A 17,331-nucleotide genomic window follows, 5' to 3' on the forward strand; every position below is an offset into this window, starting at 1 on the left:
CTGTTCTTTCGCATGCCAGGCCTAGAGAACAAGTTGTAAAGTACAGAAACTTTTTATGAAGGCTTTATGCCAGCCTCATTCCTGTATATTTACAAGCAGCATCCCAAACTGTAGACTTTGGAGCATTGACTGGACAGCTTTCCAAACAGTGCTCACTCCTGAAGGTTTGGCACAGGGTTTTGAAAACCTTCAAAATTACAAAAACTAGTGAGGAAACAGCTCCCAAAGGGTAGCTCAGGAATGAGCTGTAGTGCAGATCTGTAGCGTGGATGGCACCTAACAGTATAGTGCATCACAAAGCTAAAAATCTTGTCTTTTAGTTTGTCCTGCCTGAAAGCCTGCTACTTGTTATGGGCTAATATTAGGACCCAGGCACAAGTTGTCCCATACCATAGTGTTGGTTAACGTTGTTGCCATCACTGAAATAGCTTCTCTCTTTTGTAGAGAAGGTGCAAGGTTTTTCCTGGTAGCTGCTTTTGTCACCGCTCCAAGTAAAAGCACCTTTTTCCAGGAAGACCAGGGACCCGGAGGCCGCCCCTGGATTGATGAACAGAAATGGTGCCTGGGCAGGTAAGCAGGCAGCAGAAGACAGTGGTCTGTACTAGTCACCCAGGGCACAGTCCCGGCCGCCCAACCCTGGGCACGTATCGAGAGGGAGGACGTGCCAGGGACAGCCCCGTTAGGCAGTCTGACTGCTCTGCTGTTCAGGGGGCAGGAGGGTTTTACGAGCATGGATGGTGGTGGGCCCTGGGGAGGAGTAAAGGGCACTGCAAGAAAGAACATCTCTCCGTGTAGCCTGAGGTACACCTTTCAAAAACGTGGCTGCGGATAGGCTTTTACAGTGTGCAGGCATCCCGCTAAATACAGAAGGATTGGGCAAACCCATTTTACCTAAGCTAGAGAGCGGTTGGTTTTTCCAAGCCTGCCTCTTCCCTTCTGAAGATGAAGATGCACTGAAAAAGGCAACATCCTGTTCCAATGTCGGGACGAGCTTTCATTTGGGACCTGTTAGCATAAGCTTGTCAGGACTGAGGAGACAGGGCAGACATCTGAGCAGACAAAGGTGCTAACAGGTAAAGAGTGTCCCGGCATGCCTGCCGAGCTATGCCTGCTGCCAAAAAGTGGAACAAGGAGTGGGCATCTCATCCACGCTGTGAGGTTGGCCTGCTTGCGCTATACTGATGGGTCGGGGCTGGTGGAGTACGGCCCTTCCCTCCTGTCCCTCACCTTTGTGAAGAAGGGCTCTCTACCACTGTGGCCTTGCCTCATGGGAAGGTGGAATAAGCCACGTGAGTTGAAGGCAGCTTTCCGTGCGTTGTGCCCTGTCACCTCCGGTGGCTGTGTCAGCGTAACAGCTGCGTGGTCCTTTGGCCGTCTCTGTTGCTATTGTGTTTCCTGTATGTGAACGAAGAGCCCTCAGGGCCCGAGCACTTCCTTCTGCCCGTGTCCGGACTGCTTGTGATGTGCTGGACTTAACCTCCAGCTACTCCTTCCTGAGGCTGTGAGGAAAAGGGAGGGAGCAAACCTCAGCATAAGTGTGAACAGGCGTGGTATCAGGTGGGTCTGGAAAGAAACTCTTTCCCTAATTACCCCCTAAAAAGTCATTCCTCAAAGTCTTTGTGTGCTAATGGAGATTTCTAACAGGTTGCCCACAAGTGGCAGGAGCAGATGCTGGATCCGTGACCTGTTTTTGCCTACTGGCTTGACAGAAGAGAGGTGCCAAGCTTCAAAGCGGTAAGTGAATGCAGATGCAGTTGGGGCTTGTTAAAATACAGGCTGGACGCGACATGCCAGGAGACAAGGGGGGAGAACGTGTGCTTGGGAAGGGGAGAGTCCACATTTGCTAAGAAACCCATGCTTCACCTGAGTAAAATTTTAGGAAGTGGTCTTGTCTTTTCATCTTTCTCCTGGAAGAGCTGTATTTGAGCTGGGCAAGGTTCCTTATTTAAAGGAATCCTCTCGCCGCCATCTTAAGAACAATCCATTTCTGCCCAGGTTATCAGTAAAATAAGTAGTGTAAGCATTGGTATGGCTGCAGATGAGAAAAGTCATCATGGACCATCATCACCTGCTAATGAGCCTGTGTCACCACTGCTTCTTCTAAACCTTCCTTCAACAGAGTGAGGCAAGGTGAGCGTCCATTGAATGACCTGAAGGCTGTGGTCTCTGGTTGCTCATTTTGGTAGGACTGTGAGGTCTAGAAAGCCCAACGGACTTCTAAAAAGGTTTATGAACAGGTGCTTCTTTTACCCAGCCTCTTTTGAAGATATCCTCCTAGGCTGTAGAGTTTTGCATTACAAACAGAAGCTTGTAGTGTAACTGGTAGCTTCAGTAATGGGTGTGAAGTTGAAAATTTTATGTGAGGTTTGTAGGTAATTTTTCCTTCCTTTAAGTAACTCTTGCACTCTGGGCTCTGTTTGCTGTCCTGGAGTTATGGGCAAATGGTGTCCTGATGCAGAGGGTCTTGGCAGATAATCTGCACTGTGGCAATCGCTGTGAGGCTATTTCTAAGAAGATGAATGCGTTAGTTTTGTGTATGTGCACTCATCTCATGTAAGAGTAGGAAAGCATTGGAGCTCTTTGTGTTTGGTCCCAGTATGTCCCTGCGGGATGTCTGTTTTCTTTTGTCCGCTATTCCAGGAGCTCATGTGTAGGTTACTAAAGACCACAAGGTGCCTTGGTCATTTTTCAGTCCCCAGTCAGGCAGCCTAAGTACAGTGCTGAAGGGACTCTTCTGATGTAGATCTCGTTCCTGAATGTGAATCCTTGGAGAGGTAAGGCTTAAATGGAAGTACAGGTTTTTAACGTGGAGAGTCATTTGTTGCTGGAAGAGCTCCTGCAGGATTGCAATAGATTATTCACTGTCAGCAGTCATTGAGTCAAAATGGGATGATTATGTAGGAAATCACTCTGGAGGCCTGGCCTGGCTTTTACCCTGTTTTTCCAGCTGGATTGGCTGAGGAGTAGAAAGATGGTCAGGTGCTTGTCAGAGGTCACTCAGTCTGGACTAGAGCCCAAGTTAAATGTCTTGAGTGATGTAAGAGATGTGTGTAATAATTCCTCACTGCTGTCATGTCCTGCATACCAGACTTCATCCTGGCAAGGAGGAGGGTGCGTGGTGCAAGCAGAGGCAAGCCCAGCCGCCCTGGCAGGCTGGCCACGGGCCCTGCGAGCCGTGGTCCTTCGTCTTGGCAGTGGAAGCTGCTTCTGGAGGTGGAGGCTTTTCTCGGTCTGCAGGACCGCTGTTCTGCCCTCCCAGCAGGGACTGGCAGCTTGATGCGTTGCTTTGATTTGTGGCGCCCTCGTCAAAGGGAGTCTTGAAAGCCTTCATGCCTTTGCTCCGGTCGGTGCTAATGAGGAAGCTCTGTCCTCTCATAGCATTGCTAATGAGAGATTACAAGCCCCTCTAACTTTGAAACCAGAGTCAAATTGTATCAAAGCACAAGTCCGAGTTAAGAGACTTTCCCAGTGGCTGGTATTTTACAGCCCAGTGGCCAATTTCTAAATCGTAGAAGCCAATTATTTCTGAAGTCTTTGGTGTGCAGCTAATGAAGGCCTAAAAGGACCCTTTAAATGGTTATAAACACCATAGGCTGCAAAGATTTAATTGAGGTGGCAGGCACAATTAGCCTTCCATAATTCCTTCTAGCAGCTGATTAAAGTCTCTTTATCCTCCTTACTGAGATCAGAAGGGCACATATTTGGGAAATCAAAAATGCATTAGGGACTGTCAGACAGTGTCAGGGGCCTGTTCATTTAGCACAGTAACGGCAACATGTGCTCGTCCTACAGGGAGCATTTACACGCAGGGAGCCGCACAAAGCTGCTGAGAGTCCCCCTGAAGAGGAGCGCTGGGAAGGGAGGTGGCCGGGACAGGGTCCCTTGTCCTCTGCGGGTGCAGCCTCCTTCTCCGTGCAGGTCCTCCAGCTGACTTGCACCCTGAGATAAGGCTCAAATTTGTAACCCAAGGCCATTTAGTAGCCATGTTCCTTCATTTCTAAGCCTATTGCGGCCCTGGCCATGTACAGCATCTTACTGAGCTTTCCTGTCCTTGGCACAGAGGTTTTTCTGTGTCCACATGCAGGGACTAGTCAACATGATGCTGAGAAACATGACAGGCTGAGAAAGGTGATGAGTGGACAGAGGACGTCTCATTCCTGAACTAAACCTGCCAGCCAGTGCCGTTTACTCGGGCCACAGCACCAACTATCTGTGCCAGGCCTGAGCTTATGGACAGAGGCACGAGGTTCAGGGTTTGGCCATGCACATGGATCCAGTAACTTTACAGGCTCAGGATCTGCTCCTCTGGGGTTCCCAAAGCAAGGAGGATGGCATGAGCACAGGCTGCCTCCCTTACCCTGTTCCTACATCCCTGCACCCCCTTTTCATCCCTCCACGCAGAGGAGGAGGAGGAGGAGGACACTTTTTGGGCACCAGGGAAGAGCTTGGGTGGTGCAGCTAATGTGTGCTGGGCACCAGAGCCACCAGCGACCAGGCTTAGCGGTGCCGGTGGCTCGTGGGTTGGAGCAGCTCCTTGCCGGGATCTCCCATGTGAAGGAGCATTTCTGTGGCTTGGAGCCTCTTGCTGCGTGCTGCGGTTGCTGAGGTGCTGAAGGGGTCCACGGCTGTACCCTACGAGGGAACGTGTGCAGGTGGGGTGTTCACTAGCCAAAATGTCTAAAGGAGAGCTCAGTGCAGCTGCTTAGCAGTCTTCCTCCCTGCTAAGAACTGCTCCGAAAAGCCCCACAGGGAGAAAATCATGAATGGAGCAAACCCAGTGTGGTCCTGAGTCCAGACAGAGAGCGGGAGCCCTCGGCCTGCTGAACCTGGCCTGAACCCGAGCTGAGAGCTGCTGTGCATAAAGATCTACTTTCTTCTCTTCCTTGGGTGCCTGCACTCCCGTCTCAGCACTTGTGAGCCAGTACGCCATCTCCTCGGGGAGCAGTGCCCTCCCTGGGGCTGTTGGTTTTCCTAAGCCCCAAGTGAGTTTGGAGCATGTGGGGGATTTAGAGGCTTCCATTCTTGGAAAAATACATTGAATTTGTATGTGGCTGCATGCAAGGATGAGGCCTTTTGGCCTATGAGATGTGCAAAAATGAAGTCTCTTGTTGCTGCAAGTCAACTGTCCTTGCGTTGACTTTAGCAGGACAAGTTTTTATTTCAGCAGGAGCTTTAGCTTTTCTGTCCAGAAAAGTCGTTTGCCTCACAGAAGAGCAACCCTGAGATGGGGCGAGTGAAGTTTGTAACTGAACACCCGTTTGCCACGCAACCACCTGCTCTGTACGGAGGAGGCTCCAGGCAGCATGTCCCCGGCTGTACGTGGCCTACTTGCATCCACCGAACAGAGAGCGCGTCTCAGTAGCTGCAGTTTGCCTTGGCAGGAAAACTGTACTGTCAAGCTGCAAGCCCAAAGGAAGACGGCGTTGCCGGTTCTTGCATGGCCCGCTGGAAGATTGCCTTTGGGGTGACTTTTCTAGAACCTGCATGTTCTCCGTAGGAAGCGTGGAAATGAAAGTCACTGCGAGGAAAGTTTCTTGACTGCATTTACAAGGATTGCAGGTATGTTGCAGAAAGGTATGTTGTGCACCCATGTCCCCAGCTGATCTGCCATTCCTACTGAGCAGAGTCTCCTTGGGTTGAACCAAGGGGAAGACTGGTTTAGTGATTGCTTTTAGATAGGTGGCGGCAGCTGCCTGATTTTCCCGGGTGACAGGGTTTTATGGGGGGATACTCTGGATACCAGAGGCAACTCCTGAAAAAGCAGGTCCTGGGGGGGAATGCAATAAGAGCTGGCCCATGTCCAGCCCAACTGGCTCTGGCGCAGACCCCGGGGAGGCTGGCCCTGGCGAGCCGCCTTGGCTTGCTCGCTTGGCCTTTTGCACACAGGTGGGCCATCCACCCCCGCAGACACGATGGCAGGACGGGCCATGTCAGTGCAGACACGCCACAGCCAGGAAGAGTAGCAGAGCGAGGGGAAGGGAGGCGAGGGAAGAAGGTGGTTAAGGTAATGTGCCAGCCTGATCGTCAGGCCATGGTAAGAGAGTGCTAGAGTGCTTTATGGGAAAAAGCAGTGCAAGCATCAGAGGTGCACTGCTTTCCAGGTGTTGCTTGACTGAAATATGACAATCTCATAGGACAGCAGGCACTACACTGCCTGCTGAAATCAGCCTGCACCTTGCTACCCACAGAAAAGCTGGTTGTGGCCTGCCCGTCCTGAGTAGGGAGAGTGCACTTGAATGAGGTACATGGGTGCACCCCCTCTGTGCTGTCCCTAGAGACCTGGGGCTGCTGCGGGATCATCAGCATCGCAGGGATCCCCCTTGCCCTGTGGACCCGAGTCCAGCCGAGGCCCAAGTTGTGTTGGTAGGAGATTTGGGACGGGGGCTTTCCTCTGCTGCACCCACCATGCATCGGTGAGCTCGGAGCGTGCCACAAGCTCAGGACGGAGCACCCCGGCCAGGGCAGTGGGGCTTCCCCACGCCCAGTGCCTGCTCTCTTGCTCTGCCCCGAAACCTGGTGCATCTCTGGTCCTCGTGTCACACCTTGCTATAACTGTGGTGGCTGGTAAATGCTGGGCACGGGTTAGCAGAGCTGCGGCTGGGAAAGCAGCACACCCGGACTCAGTGGCTCCCGTCCCCCCTGTGCGAGGATTGGTGGAGAGGAGTGTGCTCCCCTCCCCGTCCCATCCCATCCCATCCCCAGGGAGGTCCTGGAGACGGGGCGGGTGAGCAGTGCGAGTCCCCCTGCCACACTCCTCATCCCGCGGGGCTGTGGAGGGCAGGGGTGCTGGGCGTGGGGCTGCGGGCGAGGGGCACGCGCCCCACTGAGGCCCCCCCTCTCCTCGCCTTGCTGGTCGGCGATGGAGAAGGTGGCAGGGGAGAGCGTGCACTTGTTAGACAAGCCGGCGGTGGCGGCGGGCAGCCCCAGCCTCTCCTCTGCCGGCGCCGTCTTCATCATGCTGAAATCGGCCCTTGGAGCAGGGCTGCTGAATTTCCCCTGGGCGTTCAACAAAGCTGGCGGCATCGCGCCGGCCGTTCTTGTGGAGCTGGTAAGGGACAGGGAGAGGAGGGTGCGCGTCCCCCGGGCGCTGCCGGCAGAGGGAGGGAGCCTGCCCGGCAGCCAGACCCTGCCGCCAGACCTGGCCTCTGTGCTTCCCCTTCCCAAGGGAGAAATCCCGGGGGCTGTCGCGTTGCAGCGAGAGCGGCAGCGTGCGGCTCGCCTTCGCTGCGGGGATGAGGGTGGGGGATTGGCTGTAGTGCGGTGCAGGACACGCAGCCGAGGAGAGGAGAGGAGCGGGCCTGCGGGAAGGGGGACTCGTGCCCAGCGCTCAGGGAGACGGGATGCGTTTCGCAGCGGTGGGCAGAGGGGAGCGAGCCTCGTGCAGCCCCCAGCTCCAGAGTTGCTTTTCTCGGAGTGATGAGCGAATTCTCCCAGAAGGGAGCTGAGGGATTTCACAGCCCCAGGCTGAACGTAACAGGTGGGCCGCAAGGAAAAAAGGGAGGAAGGAGAGGGAGGGCTTGTAATCTGTCCCTTGCCTCGGGCGGCCTTCAGGACAGGGGCACCAGGATGTTTTCTTCGTCGTGTGTTGCCAGGGACCCTTCCTTTGCAAGTTGGCAGTCGCAGCTGCTGTCGTGCCAGGAGCTGAACGGGAAAAGAGTCAGGATAAGGGTTATAAATACCGCTGCTACCCAAGCGATGCTTTGTGTGTCCAAAGCCATGGTTCTGGCTGGCATTTTGGCCCAACCTGACAGCATTTTTGGTTGCTGGTCTCCTATGTGCCAAAACACCCATACTTGTACCCAAATTATCAGATAGGACAAGCTGTTTTTTTCCTCCTTTTCCTGACATGTTTTACCTGGGGTAGCCTGGTGGGTGCACGGCTGCTCGGAGACGTACAGGCTCAGCAGAGCACTGGTGCTACAGCCACTAGGTTCGTGCCAGGTTTGCACGCAGGCATGGTGGAGTCAGAGGAGGGTCAGTACGTGAAGGCACCTCGTCTTTTCCCATGTCCCTGCTCGGGATGGGCAGGACGCGTAATATCCCAAGGCACCAGGAGGCCAACTCTGCAAAGCCCGTCTTGCTGACAGCACCTGCAGGACTCGGTCCCCTCAAAGCAAGATGTGCTGGCATTTTTGGCAGCTTGGGTACTTTGGGTCATCACTGATGATGCTTCTTTCCCCATCCTTTCTCTGCAGGGCTCATTAGTCTTCCTTGTCAGCGGGCTGGCAGTGCTGGGCTACGCTTCATCCCTCAGCACGCAGTCCACGTACCAGGGCGTTGTCCGGGAGGTTTGCGGCACTGCGGTGGGGAAGCTCTGCGAGGTCTGCTTCATCCTCAACCTCTTCATGATCTCCGTGGCCTTCCTCCGGGTCGTGGGTGACCAGCTGGAGAAATGTGAGTCTCCACAGCCCTGCCGGTGTCCCGCTGGTGCTCCTGACCCCTCTGGCAGGCCGATGCTCAGGGACATGTTGGGCATTCTTGGAAATGAGCCAGCGGGATGGTGGCTCCCGGGGGCAAGGTGGGGGGAAGTGGCGGCTTTGACACCCTCCTTTCTAATGTGGATGGTCGTTCCCCGCGGCTGCACAGGGCTGGCAAGGGGAAGGCCCTGGGTTTTTCTATAGCTGAGAGGTTGCAATGTGATCAAGAGCCCCTTCTGGCTGAATTTTGTCTCCCTGGTCCAAAAACTCAGGAAGCCCTTTTTGGCTGGGGTGGTCAAGGATAGCCACTGGCATGAGTCTGTTCCACGGCTCCCACGGCTCTGTGGCATCCTGCACTGGTACAGGCTCTCCCAAAGGCAAAGATGTGATGGTCAGGCTTTGAGAAGGGCTTTCCCTTTGCCGTGCAGGTGTGCCATCAAAACCATGCTCCGGCCGTAGTGGGGGAGTCTCCGGGGGCCCCCGGGGGACACTGCTGCAGCCAGGAAGCGTGGAGAAGTGCGGCAGCAGGCTGCAGGGACGTTGCACTGTGCAGGGGACTCCCACAGTCCCAGGCCATCAGCTCCAAGGCCGAGAGCGTGATGCTCTCGGCCCAGCAGGCTGAGGCTCCTCATGCCGTCCCTGGGCCACGTAGCCAGGACACGACAGTGCGGGGTCTGCTGTCACTGCCCCGGGGGCCTCCTGCCTTTGACTCCTTGCTCCTTCCTCCGGGCAGTGTGCGACTCCATCTACCCCAACGGCACGCTGAGCGGGGAGGGACCGTCGCTGCAGCACTGGTACGTGGACCAGCGCTTCACTCTCTCGGCTCTCTGCGTCCTGGTGATCTTCCCTCTCTCCGTCCCCAAGGAGATCGGCTTCCAGAAGTACTCCAGGTACCCGGGCAGGGGAAGCAGCACCTGGCCACGGCAGCCAGGGGCCGAGCTGCGGCTAGCCCCCCTTCCAGGCCGCTGGCAGAGCCAGGCATGCAGGGAATCGGTGCAGCACTCGGAAAAGGGCCAGGGGAAGCCCTGCAGAGAGCAGGGTGAAGTCCCACTGGCAGAGCCACCGGCAGCTGGGCACAAGCCCTCTGTGCTCTGCCAAAGCACGAGGGAAGCCAGGTGTGTGTACGGTGCGGGAGATCCCGTGCACACGTTATTGCCATCGTTGGCAGGGCCTGTTTTTCTGGCAAGCAGCAGCCTCCAGCATCCCAGTGACGGGGCAGCCCAATTGCTGCGCAGACCTTTTTCTTCTGTCCGTTTTTTCTGCATCTCTTCTTGCCCCAGTGTCGCAGCTGCAGGCCCTCTGGAGCATCTGGCAGGCCCTGTCGGCACAGTGTGCTCTATCTAGACGTGCAATGTGTAGGGTGCAGTTTTGCAGACGGCGGCAGAGTGAAGCAAATGAGAGAGGCAACACGGCCCAAGCCTCAGCAAGAGCCCAAAGGTTTCTCTCTGTGGCCTGAATAGGAGTGCGGGGCTGTCGGCAGCCAGTGCGGCCCATCTCGTGCTGGGTGCTGGTGTCCCTGCCAGGGCTGGGGGAGCCTGTTCCCCCCTCGGGGCCGCAAACGCTCCGCGAGACGCTGGGGGTGTGCGTGCACCGCCTGCAGAGCTGAGCCTCATGCGTGTGGTCTCTCCTCCTCCCAACAGCATCCTGGGCACGTTGGCTGCCTGCTACCTCACCCTGGTCATCGTCATAAAGTACCATCTGCAAGCGGAGAGCCTCGGCTTGCGTGAGCCCCCTCATCCCTCCAGGTAAGGGTCAGCGTGACTGTGGGGCAGCCAATGTCCCTTCCATGCCATCCCCTTGTGGGAGTCACCGTGTCGTAGTGGGCAGAGGTGGTCGGGGCACCTTTGGGCTCACCAGGGGTGCAGACGGGCCTTGGGGTGCTCCACCACTCTGCCGCTTCCCTGTGCCCCAGGAGGAGAGAGGGAATGTGCCCAACCAAAAGCACTTCTCCAAACTTGCAGATCTGGCCCGGTTGCCTGGGCCCGAGGAGGCCTGCCTCCCGCGAGGTCACACAAGGATGGAGAGCATCCTTGAGGTGTGCGGGGGCCACGTCCATGGCCACGAGCCGCACGTCGGGCCCTGGCACAGCAGGGCTGGCCAGGAATGGGGCCATCCTTTCTGAAGCACGGCGATTCAGTGCTTGAACCCCTGCCGCAGCCTAAGCAGCTGTCACAGGGTGTGCTGGCGGCCGGGGCAGGGCCAGAGGCGTCGCAGCGGTAGGTGAGGGCAGTCTGAGGCAGCGGGGATGAGACGGGGAGGGCCCTCGCAGCGCGATGGCCGCTGGCTCTGCAGAAGGGAACAAGAGTGGCTGGCATCCCCCAGCCTGGCCTCGCAGGGGCTTTTGCCCCAGTGATCCTGCCTTCCCCTGAAAGGTTCCCACGCCAGCGCCAGGTTGCACACTGGATCCCTGCAAAGTCCCCTTTGCCTCAAGGGACCTTCTGTCCTCCTCTGCTCTTCCTTCCTTTGTGTCGCAGAGCTTCCTCCTGGGCTTCCATGTTCAGCGTCATCCCCACCATCTGCTTCGGGTTTCAGGTAACGTTGCCTGCGCACCGACCGTCCTGGGCCATGGGGCAGGTGGCAGGAGCTGCCGGGGCCCAAGGGAGGTGCCTCCAGCTCCCATGGGGCCGGAGGGACACCAGGGCTCCTGGCAGGGGAAAGGATGCTCCTTTTGGGAGATGGTGGCAAACTGGCAGATGTGTGGGCTAGGTCTGGTTGAAGTGGGTGAAGGCAGAGCAGGGTCAGAGGTCCAGAGAAACAGCCTTTTCCTCTGGATTTCGGGGGGATGGAGGTGGTGAGCACTGTCTCAGAGAGTGATCTTCTCCACCCCACACCACTGCAAGCCCCTGAACCCCATGAGGATGATGGGACCTGGCTTAGGGGGGTCTTAGCAGGCAGCATAGGGTGCACAGCCACAGGCCTCTTGCTGTGATGGCACCCAGGGAGCAGGAGGCAGGGGCAGGAGGTGAGGTGGCCGAGGCCCCTCTGTCCTCCTGGTGCTCCACAGGACGGCGTCCCCTGTGCCTTGCAGTGCCACGAGGCCTGCGTGGCCATCTACAGCAGCATGCGCAACCAGAACTTCTCCCACTGGGTCGCCGTCTCTGTGCTCTCCATGCTCATCTGTCTGCTCATTTACTCCCTCACAGGTAACTGCAGCATGTTTTATTCCTTTGTGGCTGACAAAGCCCTTGATTCCTTCGCTTTCCCTCTTTGTCCCTTACCTTTGGGGCTCCTCCATCCCTGTCGCCGTCCCTAATCCTGTGGGTTTCAGCTCCCACCAGCACAATGGGGAGTGGGATGTAGGCTCTGCGCTGTCATTGCAGGCACCAGCATGGCCTGCAAGAGGGGGATGAGATGTAGCCAGAGCTGTGATCATGAGTGCCTCAGAGGTGGCCTTGAGGAGGAGAGCTTTCTTTGAGATGAGAAAAGGCAGAGTGCAGGTGACCGGCTCTTGGGGAAATGCTCGATGCTGCCCACTGCTCACTGGACAGAACGTAGAGTTTCCGTGTGTATTGGCAGGGTTAGTAGGGTTTTTTTCCTCCTTTTCAGGGTAAGATTTTTTTCTGTAATAACAAAAGCATCTGAAGGACGAGGCTGCTGGAGAGGAGGCATTTGTCCTAAGCGGTGGCGAAACGCGAGGCCTCTCTAGGACGCCCCTGGGGTCTCCTTGCTGGCTGCGGTCCCACTCATGGCCACCCCTTCCTTGGTGCCACTGGCTTGAAGGTGGCCAGGGAGCATCCTGATCCCTCACCTTCCTGTCTGCAGGGCTGTATGGTTACCTGACCTTTGGTGAGGACGTGGCGGCTGATATCCTCATGTCCTACCCGGGGAACGACGCAGTTGTCATCGTTGCCCGCCTGCTCTTCGGCATCTCCATCGTGACCATCTACCCCATCGTCGTGCTGCTGGGCAGGTAAGCCAGCGTGGCGGTGGGCACAGGTGGACAAGTCTGGCGGCTCTGAGCACGAGGCTATGCCAGGAGCCCGCAGCCATCGGCATGGAGCCAGAGCCCCGCGGTCGAGCAGGCGGCTGTGAGCCGGTCCTACTCTCCTCAGGTCTGTTGTCCGGGACATGTGGGTGAACCCCAAGCGTGGGGCCGTGCCAGTGGCTGAGGCACACGAGCAGCGGACCCGGGTGGTGCTGACCGTCTCATGGATCGCAGCAACGCTTGCCATCGCTTTGTTCGTCCCGGATATCGGCAAGGTCATCGGGCTCATCGGGGGCATCAGCGCGTTCTTCATCTTCATTTTCCCAGGCAAGTGCAAGTGGTGAGGGAAGCGTGTTGCGGGGGAAAGGGCCAGCACCGGGTCCCAGCATGGCCTGAGGCTGCTCTCCAGCCCTGCAGAGCCACGTTTCGGGTGGGAATGTGGCCAGACACACGCATGTGGTGCGCGGTGCAGGGTTGGGCATGCCTGGCAGGGCCCTGCACAGCAGACTGTGCCCAAAGGTGGTGGTGAGGGTGAAGGTCCCGGGCAGCCCCGCAAACCCCCCTGGTCCCTTGTCCGTGTCCCACTGCCATCCTTGAGAGCTGGACCCATGCAGTTTGCACCCAAGGGCAGACATGGAAGGCAGCATGCTGCTCGCTCTGTGCAGGCCAGGCCAAGGCAAAGGGCTCTCAGCCTGCCTGAGCAGGTTTGGGGTGTTGATATTGGGGCGGCCATGAGGTGAGTGCAGAAGAGACACGTGTCCCTAAGGGCTGGGAGAGGCCGGGGGCTGGCGAGAGTGGCCTGGCTGTGTCAGAGGGACTGTGCATGTGGCCGGGTGGTCCGCCTGTGCCGGCCGTGATTGGGACCCAGCGTGCCGGTCTCTGCACAGAGGGAGTGATCCCAAATTCGTGTGGCATCCACAGGTCTTCTCAGGGCACCTGACAGCCCGGGGCCCAGGCCAAGCGCGATGCAGGGGGCACAGCGTGCGGATCAGCCCATTTGGGTGCCCCAGGCATGTGCCTGATGGTCGCTGCCGCAGGGCTTTCCTCAGGCAGCCTCCAAGATCCGGGCCCATGGGGTGGCAGGGCCTGTTCCCGCAGCCGATGCCATCCCTCCCTGGCAGCCATACGGACTCTGGTGCTCAGGCGAGCCGATACGGGAACGAGGGGCTGCGCCTCAGGCTCAGCAAGGCAGCCCCAAGGCAAGGACATGGGAGCGCTGCAGGGCCATTGCACGCACCCCTTTTTGGCCACGCGTTTGGGGTGCGTGCGTGCTTGGCGGGGATATGGGGCGAGCGTCCAGGGAAGCGGTGGCTGTGACAGATCACCTGTGTGTCTTTGCACTGGGCGGCAGGGCTGTGCTTGGTGTGCATGATGGGGACCGAAACCGTCGGGCCAAGGAAGAGGTGAGTGTCTGCGTACAGGCGCGGTGGTGGGCAGGGGCAGGGCGCAACACACCCCGGCAGGTCCCCGCGGGGACAGCTCCTCCGGCCCTTGTCACGCGAGGGCAGCAGGAGCCCCGCGAGGTGGTGGCTTAGGGGCACTTGTCTGTCTCTGCTCTCTGCGAAGGTGGCCAGTGCCTGTTGGGGGACACAGGGACTGCAGTGGGTATGGCCTCAAGGCAAGTGCGGAGGGATGCGCCCGAGCGCCAGGGCCATGGTGAGGCCGTAAGGGAACGCTGAGAGCCCTGCACGTGCAGGGGAACAGCCTCATGGTTTGGAGATGGTGGGGGGCCGTGGCGCCCCAGGAGGAGTCGAGGTGGGGGTCGGAGGAGGCTCGGCATGGGGCCAAAAGAGGGCCCCGTCTGGCGTGCCAGGGCGCTGTGTCCGCGCTGCCGTTCCTGGGACAGTGGAGGACAGAGAGGCGGGGACAGCGGGCGTCCCTTTCTGGAGGTGCCGTGGTCCAGCATGGGCTCACCACGGGATCGGGGTGTTTTGGTGCATTTCTGGCCATTCGTGCCCGTGGGCTCAGTGTGGGGCAGCTCTGCCAGAGCCCTATGCCGTCAGCACAGCAAGGCAGGCGATGGCTGCTTGGAACCAGGCGGCATGTGGGGGTGTCACGAACTGCCAGGGCTCCTCCAACCGTGGGGCGAGCCGGCAGAGGGAGCAGGCATCGGCGACCCCCTGGGCCCATGTGGGGAACCCTGTTCCCATCCCCGGAGAGGCCTGGTGAGGCCCTGAAACTGGCTCTGCCGGAAGAGAACCTAAGCCCCAAGTCATGCAGGAGCAGGGATGACCTGCTGGGGCCAGGGAAGACCGGGACCGTCACTAAGGCAACCGTGTCACTTGTGGCGAGGAGATGGCAGCTCCTCAGCACCAGCAGAGACATGGTCGGCCCAGAGGTGCAGGGCTGCCGGCCGAGGAACCGAGGCATTTCTAGCGGAGGCAATGGGTGACAGGAGACCTTCCTCCACGTGTGACAAGGGCTGGAGGAGCCCATCCGCCAGGCAGACCGAGCACCTCAGGAACCTCCTCGCTCGCCGCTGCCAGCCCCCAGGGCTTTGGGAGAGTGTGTGAAGGCCCCTCCTCAAGTGAGCAGTGCAGGCCCTGGGCAGTGCCAAGGTGTGCAGGAATTGGACCACGTGCCATAGGGTGGCCCCTCACCGGACCATCACCACCCTGGCCACAGCCGCCCCCTTGGCCCCTTAATGGGCCGTGCACCCCCTCGGCCTTACTGCACCCCTTTGTCAGGGCCAGCCGGACTCACGGCAGCGGGTCGCTCTCCCCGCAGGGCCGCGCTCCTCGCCTGGGGCATCCTCTCGGTGCTGTGCGGCGCCTTCGTCTGCGGGCAGAGCACAGCTGGTGCTGCCATGGAGCTGCTGCACCGTGCGTAGGCCGCCCTGGCTGCTCAGCCGCCACCGCAGTCCGGAGGGATGCTGAGGCCCAGGAGCTTCCCACAAGCAGCGTGACCTCCGTCTTCCTCCGCTCCCGACCGCCCCCAGCCCTGTTTCCCCGGATGGGCTGCGACACGGTGGAGCCCATCACATCTTTATTCAGCATCTCCATTGCTCTACTGTACAGCTGCTAATAAATACTTGACATGTTGATATTAAGAAAGCCTCTGGATAGACTCATCTCAGAGAATACACCCCACCGCGCACAACCGGGGCGGGCTGGAGACACTGGGAGCGAGAGCCACAGAGACAGCGACGGCGCACACGAGACAGCTAGCGCTTCACCCACATACGCACACAGCACCCCACTTCCGCAGCAGGGCGCAGCAGGCCCGGCCCGGCACAGGCAGCTCCGGCGTCCCAGGCGCCCCGCAGCTCCCCGCAGCACAGCCCCCGGCAGGCAGGGACCGAGCGGCAGGACCGCTCGCCACAGCTTCACACGCGCCACCCCATTTGGCAGTGAAGGAAAACCCTCCGGACCCCCAAGCAGCAACTGCCCTGGCCCAGGAGAGCACGGGGAGCCCCGAGGGAGAGGGGCCACCTCCCCGGCACCACACACAGCCCACGGGGCAGAGGCTGCGCTCCTCCGGGCGCTTGGCCCTGCTCCCAGCCTCGCACGGCCCCCGCAGCCCTGGTGGACACCACTGCCGCTTCGCTCAGCCCTGCTCCCTCCGGTGCCTCCGGAGCCCCCCAAACCTCACCCCGTCCCCACGGTGCTGCCCGCTCTTCCTCCCACACCTTGTGTTCCCCACTCGCTGCCCGCCCCGAGCCCCCTCGGCCCCAGCCCCGGCCGGCCCCAGAGCCCCCTGCCCCTCGGGCAGTCCCGAGGCCGGGATGCGGCCAGCCAGCCCTCCTGCCGCCCCAGCTCACGGAGGAAAGGGATGGCCCGGGGAGGGGGTCCCAGGAGGTGCTGCAGGGGGCCGGGGCGAGGACAGGGGTTTCCTTCACGCCAAACAGCCACCGCTTACGCCTCCGGCACTCCCGGCTGCGCAGAGGGGTACTCCCAGCATCACACTCATAACACGGTCATCAGAAAAGACAGGCGATTAGTCCCCGCTGGCGGGACAGCAGGCAGGAAGGACCGAGGGCCCCGAAGCGCCGGCGTTCGCGTGGCCGCCGCGTCCCCTCCGGCAGCACGGTCAGTCTCTGCTCAGAGTGCACCAGGCGGCTGCGGAGGGAAGCAGACACCAGTCACTCGTGCCACCGCCGGCCCCGCGCCGCCCCCCCCCCCCCCGAGGCCCTGGGGACACCCGTCATGCCCACAGGCTGCGCAGACACCCCTGAGCCCCTGCACCAAAGCATGATCACCACCACCACCAGGACACGGGCCAGGCTCACAGCTGGCACGCAGCTTGCATGGGGAGCCTGCCCAGACAGCCACCTCCTCCAAAGGCTGGGAAGGCCCACGGCCCCTCCTGCGCTAGGCAGGGACCCCATGCAGTGGCACCCAGAAATGTTTCTGGGGCTCCAGCCCCACTAACAAACAGCCCCCTTTCCCCATCCCCAGCTGCTCAGTGCCCCTGTTCCCGGGGCTGGCCCGGCTCCTACCTGGCACGGCGACGCTGGACACGGCTTCGGGCTGGCTCAGCGTGTCCACCTTCACGTGCTGGAAGCCCTTGCAGGTGGCACTCTGCAGGTGCCTGCGGCCAAGGCGGGGAGGCCGTTACAACCTGCCTGCCTCCACCTCGCACCTCCCCGGCCCGAATCTCCACGCCGGGGCCTCCCGCCGCAGCCGTGGGGGCCTGCAGCCCTGGGGCAGCAGCGCCCTGCCCGGCAGCCTGCGCCCCGCAGCCATCGGCTGGGGTTTGGGGGCTCCACCGCCGCTGCCTCGGCCCCGGTCCCACCTCGACAGAGCGCTGCCACCCCGCGAGGGCTTGCGGGTGCCTCGCCTACCTCTTCCAGTCCTCTTCAGTCTCCCAGAACTCGTAGATGATGAAGGTGACACCATCCGGCAGCTTCACCGCAGTCACGCTGGTAGGAGCGGGAAGGGACTGAGCGCCGGGCCAGGGCGAGTGGGTAGGTGCTGCCTGGCTCAGCTGGCTGAGGAGCCGCTGGGAGGCCGTGCTGGCTGAGCCCAGGGCAGCTGTCTGCCAAGGTGC

General features: G+C 59.7%; 2 protein-coding genes across 3 annotated transcripts in view; one reads left to right on the forward strand and one right to left on the reverse strand.

Moving 5' to 3' along the window:
• Positions 1-448: 448 nt before the first annotated feature.
• Positions 449-15,391, forward strand: SLC38A8 (solute carrier family 38 member 8). 2 transcript variants are annotated; one of them, XM_026088181.1, is made up of 13 exons: positions 449-1,557; positions 1,645-1,734; positions 4,061-5,559; positions 6,276-7,048; positions 8,196-8,394; positions 9,151-9,307; positions 10,058-10,162; positions 10,892-10,949; positions 11,446-11,560; positions 12,180-12,327; positions 12,470-12,669; positions 13,694-13,745; positions 15,070-15,391. In XM_026088181.1, the coding sequence occupies exons 4-13, from the start codon at positions 6,860-6,862 to the stop codon at positions 15,170-15,172; spliced, it is 1,326 nt and encodes a 441-aa protein (XP_025943966.1). In that variant the 5' UTR covers positions 449-1,557; positions 1,645-1,734; positions 4,061-5,559; positions 6,276-6,859; the 3' UTR covers positions 15,173-15,391. The 2 variants fall into 2 exon arrangements, with proteins under 2 accessions (XP_025943966.1, XP_025943965.1); XM_026088180.1 differs by lacking the exons at positions 449-1,557; positions 1,645-1,734; positions 4,061-5,559; positions 6,276-7,048 and having other exon boundaries at positions 8,308-8,394; positions 8,846-9,307; positions 11,422-11,560.
• A 642-nt stretch (positions 15,392-16,033) lies between these two features.
• The window catches only part of NECAB2 (N-terminal EF-hand calcium binding protein 2), a gene marked incomplete at its 5' end in the record, with an annotated part of 123,503 nt that continues 122,205 nt past the window's right edge, over positions 16,034-17,331 (reverse strand). Inside the window, 3 exons of the mRNA XM_026088158.1 lie at positions 16,034-16,400; positions 16,781-16,872; positions 17,126-17,319. Coding sequence (XP_025943943.1) covers positions 16,372-16,400; positions 16,781-16,872; positions 17,126-17,319 — 315 coding nt within the window. The remainder of the gene's footprint in view (positions 16,401-16,780; positions 16,873-17,125; positions 17,320-17,331) is intronic.

The sequence above is a fragment of the Apteryx rowi genome, unplaced genomic scaffold (assembly GCF_003343035.1).
Source record: "Apteryx rowi isolate R43461 unplaced genomic scaffold, aptRow1 scaffold_755, whole genome shotgun sequence".
Taxonomy (NCBI): domain Eukaryota; kingdom Metazoa; phylum Chordata; class Aves; order Apterygiformes; family Apterygidae; genus Apteryx; species Apteryx rowi.

What these genes read in the sequence shown, in the direction of transcription:
- SLC38A8 (XM_026088181.1), top strand. Translation starts at nt 6,860, where the DNA reads ATGGAGAAGGTGGCAGGGGAGAGCGTGCACTTGTTAGACAAGCCGGCG. An exon ending in GAGCCCCCTCATCCCTCCAG is followed by an intron (nt 10,163 to 10,891) that starts GTAAGGGTCAGC and finishes TTTGTGTCGCAG; the next exon opens with AGCTTCCTCCTGGGCTTCCA. An exon ending in ATCGTCGTGCTGCTGGGCAG is followed by an intron (nt 12,328 to 12,469) that starts GTAAGCCAGCGT and finishes TACTCTCCTCAG; the next exon opens with GTCTGTTGTCCGGGACATGT.